This window comes from Rattus norvegicus, chromosome 3 (assembly GCF_021556685.1).
Source record: "Rattus norvegicus strain SHRSP/BbbUtx chromosome 3, alternate assembly SHRSP_T2T, whole genome shotgun sequence".
NCBI classification, from domain to species: Eukaryota; Metazoa; Chordata; class Mammalia; order Rodentia; family Muridae; genus Rattus; species Rattus norvegicus.
Window position 1 is genome coordinate 97,720,809 of NC_141536.1, and position 10,092 is coordinate 97,730,900.

The 10,092-nt window shown below is 33.9% G+C and overlaps 1 protein-coding gene across 1 annotated transcript; it reads left to right on the forward strand.

The window, feature by feature from the left end:
- The first annotated feature begins 7,657 nt into the window (after positions 1-7,657).
- On the forward strand, positions 7,658-8,596 carry Or4k51 (olfactory receptor family 4 subfamily K member 51). Its single transcript, NM_001000609.1, is given in 1 exon segment — positions 7,658-8,596. A coding segment is annotated over 1 exon segment (939 nt).
- The last annotated feature ends 1,496 nt before the right edge of the window (positions 8,597-10,092 follow it).

Below are 10,092 nucleotides of genomic sequence, written 5' to 3' on the forward strand. Positions count from 1 at the left end.
GAGCACCAGTGGAAGGGGAAGCCCTGGGTCCTGCTAAGACTGAACCCCCAGTGAACTAGATAGTTGGGGGGAGGGCGGCAATGGGGGGAGGGTGGGGAGGGGAACACCCATAAGGAAGGGGAGGGGGGAGGGGGATGTTTGCCGGGAAACCGGGAAAGGGAATAACACTCGAAATGTATATAAGAAATACTCAAGTTAATAAAAAAAAAAAAAGAAACGCAAAAAAAAATAAAAATAAAATAAATAAAATAAAAAAAGAGCAGAAAATGCAAACACACTGAAAAGCATTAGATGGCAGGAAATAGTCAAACTCAGGGTGGAATTAAAGCAATAGCAATAAGGAGAATTATACAAAGAATCAACAAAACCAAAAGCTAGTTCTTTCAGAAAGTTAAGAAAATAGATGAACTCCTATCCAAACTAAGGGACACAGTGATAATCAAATTAACAAAATCAGAAATAAAAAGGGAGATATAACAACAGAAACTGAGGAAATTGAAAAAAATCATCAGATCCTACTATTAAATCCTATACTCAACAAAACTGGAAAATCGAGATGAAATGGATGATTTTCTAGACATACCAGAGGTAAATCAAAAGTAGGTAAACTATCTAAACAGTTCCATAGCCCTGAAAGAAGTAAAGGAAGTCATTAAAAACCTCCTAACTCCACCACCCCACACCAAAATTATGCCAGGCCTAGATGACTATAGTGCAGAATTCTATTAGACCTTCAAAGAGCTAAAACAAGCATTTCTCAAACTATTCCACAAAATAGAAACAAAAAGAACACAATCTAATTCATTCTATGAATCCACAATTACTCTAGTACCTAAACCACACAAAGACCCAAAAGAGAAAGAGAACTTCAGACCAATTTTGCTTATGATTATTGATGCAAACACTCAATAAAATTCCAGCAAAATTCAAGAACAGATTCAATGCAATCCTCATCAAAATTCCAAAACAATTTTTCAAAGACATGGAAAGAACAATTCTTAATTTCATATGGAAACACAGAAAAACCAGGATAGCAAAAGCAATTCTTAACAATAAAAGAACTTCTGCAGGAATCACAATCCCTAACCTCGAACTATACTACAGGGCAATAGTAATTAAAACAAAATGCTTGGTATTGGTACAGAGACAGACAAGTTGATCAATGAATAAAATTTAAGACCCAGAAACTATATCTTTGTTATAGAAATCAAAAATATACAATGGAAAAAAGAAAGTATCTTCAATAAATGGTGCTGGTTTAACTGTAAGTCAATATATAGAAAAATGAAAATAGATGCATATTTGTCACTTTGCAAAAGCTCAAGTCTAAGTGGATCAAGGACATCAACATAAAACCAGACACACTGAGTCTAATAGAGGAAAAAGTGGGAAAGATCCTTAAATTCAAATGCATGGGGGAGAGGGTGTGGGCATATGGAGGAATTCCCTAAACAGAACTCCAACAGCTCAGGCTCTAAGATCAAAAAAATTAATAAATGGAACCTCATGAAACTGTAAAGCTTTTTTTTTAAGGCAAAGGATATAGTCGATAGGACAAATCAGCTATCTACAGATTGGAAAAAAATCTTCACCAACTCCACATTTGATAGAAAGCTAATATCCAGAATATATAAAGAACTCAAGAAATTAACCTCCAAAAACCAAACAACCCAACCAAAAAAATGGGGAATAGAACTAAACAGAGAATTCACAACAGAGCAACCTCAAATGGCCAAGAAGCACTTAAAGAAATGTTCAAAGTCCTTAGTGATCCAGGAAATGCAAATCAAAATAACCCTTAGATTCCACTTTATACCAACCAGAATGGCTAAGATCAAAAACTCAGTTGTCAGCACATGTTGGCAAAGATGTAAAGAAAGAACACTCCATTGCTGGTGGGATTGCAAATGGCACAACTACTTTTAAAGTCACTCTGGAGGTTCCTCAGAAAATTGGATATAGATCTACCTGTAGCCCCTGCTGAACCACTCAGACATATACTCAAATTATGTCCCACTATACAATAGGGCCACATGCTCCACCATATTCATAGCAGCCTTATCTGTGATAGTCAGAATCTGGAAATAACCCAAATGTCCCACAAGGGAAGAATGGATTCAGAAAATATGGTTTATTTATACAATGAAACACCATTCAGCTGTTAAGGATGAGGATATCACAAATTTTGCAGGCAAATGGAACTAGAAAATATCATCCTGAGTGACTTATCTCAGTCTTAAAAAGACATGCATGGTATCCACTAATAAGTGGATATTAGCCCAAAAAAAGTACAGAATACCCAGGGCACAACCCACAGGACTCGAGAATGTTAAAAAACCAAAGGATCCAAATGAGAATGGCCCAATCCTACTTGGGCAGGAGAAGTCAATCATAGGAATGGTGAGAGAGAGAGGAAGGGATCTGTGTAGGAAAGGGGACAAGGAGGGGAAGAGAAGAACATGATCAAGTATTGGGGCATGGACAGAACTGAAGCCCTGAAAGCCAGCAGTGAGGATGGAAACAGACAACCTCTGGAGGTAGGAAGAGGGGGGACAATCTAGAAAGTACCAGAGAAATGGGAGGTGAAATATTCTCAGGAGTCAAAGGGAGGGACCTTAGATGAAATGCCCAATAGTGGGGAGAGGGAACTTGTAGAGTGCACTTCCAGTAGAAAGATAGGGCATCAAGTGGTCATCCCACAGTTAAAAAATCTGATGCAGAATTGTTCCTGTCTAAAATTACTATAGGAACAAAAATGGAGAAGTGACTGAGGAAAATATGGTCCAGTTCCAGTGACCAGGCCAACCTAGGATCTATCTCAAGAGGAGGCTCCAAGGCCTGACAATGATACTGATGTGCTGTACTGGTGTGCTTACAAACAGGAGCCTAGTGTGGCTGTCCTCTGAGAGGCCGATCAAGCAGCTGACTGAGATAGAAGCAGATATTTACACCCAACCATTGGACTGAAGTTGAGGATTCCTGTGTTTGTATTAGTGAAAATCTGGAGGAAGCTGAGGGGCAACCCCATAGGAAGACCAGCAGTCTCACCCACCTGGACCCCTGAAATCTCTCCGACCCTGAGCCACCAACCAGGCAGCATACAGGAGATGGTCCAAGGCCCCTGATACATATACAGCAAAGGACTGCCTGATCTGGCCTCAGTGGCAGCAGAAGTACCTAACCCTGGAAAGACTTTGAGGCCTCAGGGATTGGGGAGGCATGACAGGGCAGGGGAGACCCTCTTGGAGACAGGGGGAAGAGGAATGGAATGAGAAACTCTGGAAGGCCTGACCAGAGGGGGGAATAATTGGACTATATAAAAAAATAAAAGTAATAAAATAGATAATTAATTAATAATAAAAATGAAATGTTAAAAAGATGCCACTTTTGATTAAGATTGCACTGAATCTTAGTTTTTGGTAATGTTCATTTTTATGATATTAATTCTAGCAACCCTTAAACATGGGATTTCTTCCCATTTTCTAGTTTTATTTCTTTTTAAAATATTTAATGTTTACCTGTCATTTTTATTGTTGAATATATATATATATCAACTCTTCTTAAATTATACATTTGTCATTAATTCCTTATTTATTGTATTATTGCAGTGTTATTTTAAATGTAATATTAAAATAAATATATTTGAACTATACATTTGTGTCACTTTTCCTTTAAATTTGATGGGAGAGGTTGTAGGCAAATGGCTCATAGGATGAAAAAGGTTTGTTGTGCAATTCTGGAAGATGGAGTTCAATCCCAGTATACTCATTGAGGTGGAAGGAAAGAATGTATTTCACAAAGTTGTTCCTACCTTCCATAAATATACTACAACTCACATGTATACATGTATAACTAATAAATACTTTAAATTTTAACAACCTATTATATTTTAATATGAATTACACCTAATTCATGCCTTATAGTATAACTTAAGTAGTAACAGATAAGACTGAAATACTCAACCAAGTGACTGACACTTTGACACATCCTTGTCATTCATTAGGGAACTGCACTCACAGCATGGCTTTTGTTCTGGTCATATCACACACTGTTCAGCACATGACCTCTTATACCTGTAAAACAATTTATTCACTTTGACGAGATAAACAAAGTAATATTAGGATAGCAGAAAACATCTCCTTGGTCCTTATTGGTTAAGTGAATAAGTTTGAAAAACAGGTTATGTTGTCTTTTCTGGGGTGATTAATAAGAATATCTAATTTTGCACATATGTAGCATATGATATCACTTTTAACAGAGAAAGTCCTAAAATATGTCCAAGATAATTACATCCAGGGTTCAAATAAATTAACCCATGGGACAACTTCAGACAGTGAATAAATGCCAACTTTAGGAGCTGTGCTTCCAAGAGGCTGACTCTGCATGGTGTAGATGTCTTCACAAACACATCAGATGGAAGAAATGATCTTGGAAAAAAACGCAAGTTTGGTAAGTCATCTCATTTCTCCAACATTCTCTAAAATCATTCTTGAATTATGTCTCTGTATCTCTTTTACCAATTCCCATTCTATGGGGACTTAAGCTATGTTTCTTTGCCTTCTGTCATTTTTAGCATATAATTAATGAGATTTTTCTACCTTTCCTAGAGAAGGTAGAATCCATGCAGCTATTTCTGTGGATTATCATCAGTATGAACACAACCAGGAAAGAAGCTCTCTCTCTCTCTCTCTCTCTCTCTCTCTCTCTCTCTCCTTGTGTGTGTGTGTGTGTGTGTGTGCATGCTTCTGTCCCTTAATCATATTCAGTGTTATTGAATCATAGAGCATACTATAGATAGGATAATTTTCAGCTCAGAAATAGAAGTAAATGTAAAAGCAAATCAAGTGGTAAGAGGCATAACACTCGCTCATTTCAGAATGCGTATAAACCAATCTGCCAACAAACATTAGAAGCAAGTGTGGGACCACTCTTTAGTCATGAGAATCTACCACCAAGGGAACAACCTTAACTATATCCACAGATGTGTCAAAAGTATAGATACGGACAGTATTGCAGAGTTTAGAACTTCGATACAAAACATTCTACATGTAAAAATCTTTAATCATAGAAAAAATACTTCATTTAAATGTTAATAAAGGTACCCTTTGGTGAGTTTTTATTGTTGAATTTTTTAATTTTATTCATCTAAGAGCCAAAGTTATCATTTTTATAAGATTTATCACCAAGATAAAACAAAAATTACATATAAAGTATTAGAAAATTCTATTGAGTCTAGATCCTTTAAAATGCTTATAACACTCCTGAGCAAAGAAAGAAGAAACATGAAATGATTGTTAGGTTTCCAGAAAATGGTCACCATGGCTAATACGTCCTTTCCATCTACATATCCCATAGTTACTGAATAGGTGTATGTCAACTCAGAGGAACTGTTAAGTATAAAGTATTTTAAAGATGATTACTCTCTCTCTCTCTCTCTCTCTCTCTCTCTCTCTCTCTCTCTCTCTCTCCTCTTAAACATAGTGTTCAGTTTAACAATAAAATATTTGCCTAAGATAGTACAAACAATATTGTTTTAAAATATGCATTAAAGTATACAGAAAAAGAGATAATCCTATATATCATTTGGCTCTCAACAATATAAAACCTTGCTGATTTCTCTCTGTGTATTTGCATTTACACCTTCATAACACAGTATTAAATTGTTTTAATTCTATAGGTAAAGAAATAGAAATAAATACTTTTAGAACAAAGTCATGTATCATATCAACTGTTAATGAAAAGTCAATAAGACCTGGCTTATTTAAAAGTATGCTTAGTCTCTAATCATACTAAACATGGGTTGATACAGTAATAGTACAATTCCAACATGATTCTCAATAATAATAATATAAAATTTAATCTTAAAGCTGTTATATTTTATTGGACAATATTTCCTAAGACTGTGATCATCTTTGCTGCAAATTTCTATCTGTTTTATTGAATATTTCTTATTCACATTTCAAATGTTATTCCTTTTCCCAGTTTCCCATCCATAAGCCCCCTATACCACCCCCATAAACACATGAAATACTAAATTTCTATCATCCATATAAATTATTCTAGATGATATATACTTGGATTTTTAAAAGCTATGCTGCAAATTTTTAGGATTACAAGAAATGAAGTTTAGAGCCAGAATTCAGATTATCAAAATTGTCATGGATCACATACAAATTTGGTGTAATATCAGTATAGTTTCCTTAGAAAGTCTGGTAATCTCTAGAAGGAACATACTTTATTCATAACATACAAGAGTATTGACTACTATCATGCTTCTATGTAAATGGGTGTGCTACATAATGACTTTAGAACTTCATTATTTTTTCATCTTAACCCTTCCCTTTAGATCCTCATAAAAATGAGATCACTCCAGTGATAATATAAGAGTTTTCATGGTTCTCCTGCTTCATTCTCTCACTCTAGAGATTTTAAAAAATAAAAGATTAAAAACTAAAATTGAAAATCACCAAAAGAATTACTAAATATGAAAGAAAATGGGAAACAATTTCCCAGCATTCAGATTGAGTATTTTCCATTACAGGTGACTAAAAGGACTCTACCCATGCTTTGACATGAATAATTGCTGTTCACTGAAGTTTTACATTTTTTTCAAAGTTGACAATCAAAGGCATTCTTTGCTTACATATTTATGTAAATATTCTTCTTTCAAACAATATAAATGATCAATGAGTAGGTAACAAAATGAGAAAGCACATTGTAGACAGATGACATATTGTTCATGTCAGGAAACTATAAAATTTCAAAATCTAAGAGTTCTCAAGATTAATTGATAAAATTCAATATTGATTTTTTTTCTGCTGCTAACACTGAATGTAACTTTCAGACTCCTTAAATTTGAGTTACCTGGTTCTTCAGTTACTACTCTTAAATGAATTAGCAATGGCAGGCCAATAATCAGTTTAGCTGAATAAATAGACTCTATGATAAATATTTGTTTATAAAAATTGTGATTCTAGTTTTTACACTTCAGTTTCAGACCACATATATCTTATACGTTATTCTGTACAGCTTCCCTCCAACAAGGTTTTCACAAATCTACTTTGGATATTTAAGCAAATATTTTAATTTAATGACATCACAGAAATTACTAATGATTAAATGAGGACTCATACATGCTGCAAAAATGATATCTCATTAAAATTTTTGTACTGAAAATCAAGGGAATCCCTAAGAGGTCCAAAGTATAGATCTCACTTCTATGATGAAGTATTATGATAGTTGGTGACACATTCAGTCATTTTTTTACTAGACTAATGGGTAGAAACACCCTTCCATGTGAAACTCCACAAATTTCGAGGCTTTCAAGTTGCTCTCCTGTTTCCTCATTCATCCCTGCAAGAAGAACTTCATGATAGAGCATGTATATGGCAGTCACATCTAATGCTTCTCTTCTTAGAGAGTTGCACTTGGGCTCATTAGCTTTCACTTTGGGCAGTGATATTTCTGAAATGTGACAAAGAGTCCACTTTATGTTTTTCTATTTTAGGTATAGATGCTAACTTTCAATGTGAATGTCAGATTTGTCTAGTGAAGTCATTGTCCATGTAGTTGATGAACAATTCTTTGTCTGTAGTCAGTATCCATCTAATTAATTTTTCCTTGCCTGCAGGTTATTTCTAAAGACACACTAAATAAAATGAATGGAGGTAATCAGTCTCTGGTATCAGAATTTGTGCTTTTGGGTCTTTCCCAATCACAGAATCTTCAGGTCTTACTCTTCATAATATTTTTGATGGTTTATCTGCTCATTCTATCTGGAAATACTATTGTCATGTTCTTAATCATCACTGACAAGAATCTTCATTCTCCCATGTATTTCTTTTTGGCCAACCTGTCCTTTGTTGATATGTGGCTTTCCTCAGCCACCACTCCTAAGATGATTACAGATTTTCTCAAAGAACCAAAGATCATTTCTTTTGCAGGCTGCATGTCCCAGGTCTTCTTTGACCATTGTGTTGGTGCAGTAGAGATGCTGCTGCTGGTGGTGATGGCTTATGACCGCTATGTGGCCATCTGCAAACCCCTCCACTACTTCACTATTATGAACCTGAAGCGATGCACTGGATTAGTGTTCACTTCCTGGGCAATTGCCTTTGTGCATGCCATGAGTCAGCTTTTGGCAGTTGTGAAACTGCCTCTCTGTGGTCACATGGAAATTGACAGTTTCTTCTGTGACATACCACTTATAATCAAGCTAGCTTGTATGGATTCCCATATTTTGGATATTTACATGAATATTGACTGTGGGTTTGTGGTTGTAACCTGCTTTATTTTGTTGCTCATCTCCTATACATATATTCTTCTCACTGTTCGCCAGAGCTCTAAAGCTGGTGCATCTAAGGCTCTGTCCACATGCACTGCACATATCACAGTGGTGTTGATCTTTTTTGTGCCCTGTATCTTCATCTATGTGTGGCCCCTCAGTATCACCTGGTTCGACAAATTTCTTGCTGTATTTTATACTGTTTTTGCACCTCTCCTAAATCCAGCCATTTATACACTGAGAAATAAAGAAATGAAAAATGCTCTAAAGAAGTTAAAAAACCATTTTATGAATGATAAGGGAAATACTTAAGACCAAGAAAATTCATTGTAAATATTTCAAATTGACAATTCACTGAAATTAGTACAAACTTTATAATTTGGGAATTAAGTTTATTATGTACAATTAATTACAATATTTGCATATGCAATATGCTCAATAAAATTCTAGAGATTAAACATTTTATTCGTATACAACATTTTAAATTATTTCTGATTTTGTTAAATTGCCTTACTCCTGGGAAAATTACTGAACTAATTATTACAGCTTTGATAATTTAAAATAAGATAAATGCATTTTAGGCAAAGAGGTAGCATATTTTGTACAATTCAATTAAATGTTTCTCTAATGTCAAAAATATATTATTTTTACCTTATTCAAGATTCCTCCCAAAACCCTAAGAGAGGAATATAAAATTTTTAAAGTATAAAACAAGGAATAAACTATACACTAATAGCACTGAACTTTCTATACTGTATATTTTATTGTCTTAATGACAATGACATATTTTTATAGAGAAACCTAATTCTGATGTTCTCAATCACCTGAATCTCAAGAATTAAAATTCATTTCTAAATTATCATTTATTATTTCAATAAACTCATGAACTATAATCTTTCTGAGACAGTGACCATGAACTTCTTTGCTAATTTCTTTCATAATGAAATACTTCTTATAGTTATATAAATAATTCAAAAAACCTGAGAGGAGATAAATCATTTTATACAATATTAACATTCATTTGTGAATAAAAATTTAAATATATTTTTTGATATTTAAAACATTTTTACATTGTTATATACTTATAATGTGCATGGTAATAAGATACAATGCATCTTTTATTTCTCAAGATATGAAGTCAAAAATAATATATACCCTTTTTTCTTTTGATATAAGGGAAAATACAACAGTATGGTAAAATAAACAAAATATATTTATGATTGCTAGCTGCCTGTTTAACACTATAGTGTGTTTTTATGACAAATTCATTTATTATTTTCTTCAATTAAATTGTATTTTTATCCCTCTCAAACTTGATGACAAGCAATAACTCTTACTTCTATACATTTTTAATTTTTTTATTATTCTCTCATATATTGCATCCTGAACTCAGTTTACCCTCCCTCCTATCCCTCTAGCTTCCCCTCGAATATCTTCTATTCCCCAAATTCATTGTCCCTTCACCTCTTCTCAGAAAAGAGGCCTCCCAGGGATTTAGCCAAGTTCATCTATTATTATCTCAAATAGTTGAATAATTGAAGACTTAGAAAAAACTATTAAATTTTGGTAACAAAAACTTGAATTTTTCTATAGTTGAAGGATGCAGAAAATATTTTTCCAACAGTTTTCATTAGTTAAATGTTATTGAACAATTTACTAAGCTCATAACTTTAATAGCTCCTACTAAATAAAATGCCAGAAAATTCAAATTGTTTTTACATGATTTACATATCATTGTTCACATTCTATTTTTCCAATGGTATGATTTGTGAATAATTCTGCTATGCATTATGAAATGGAGATATAAG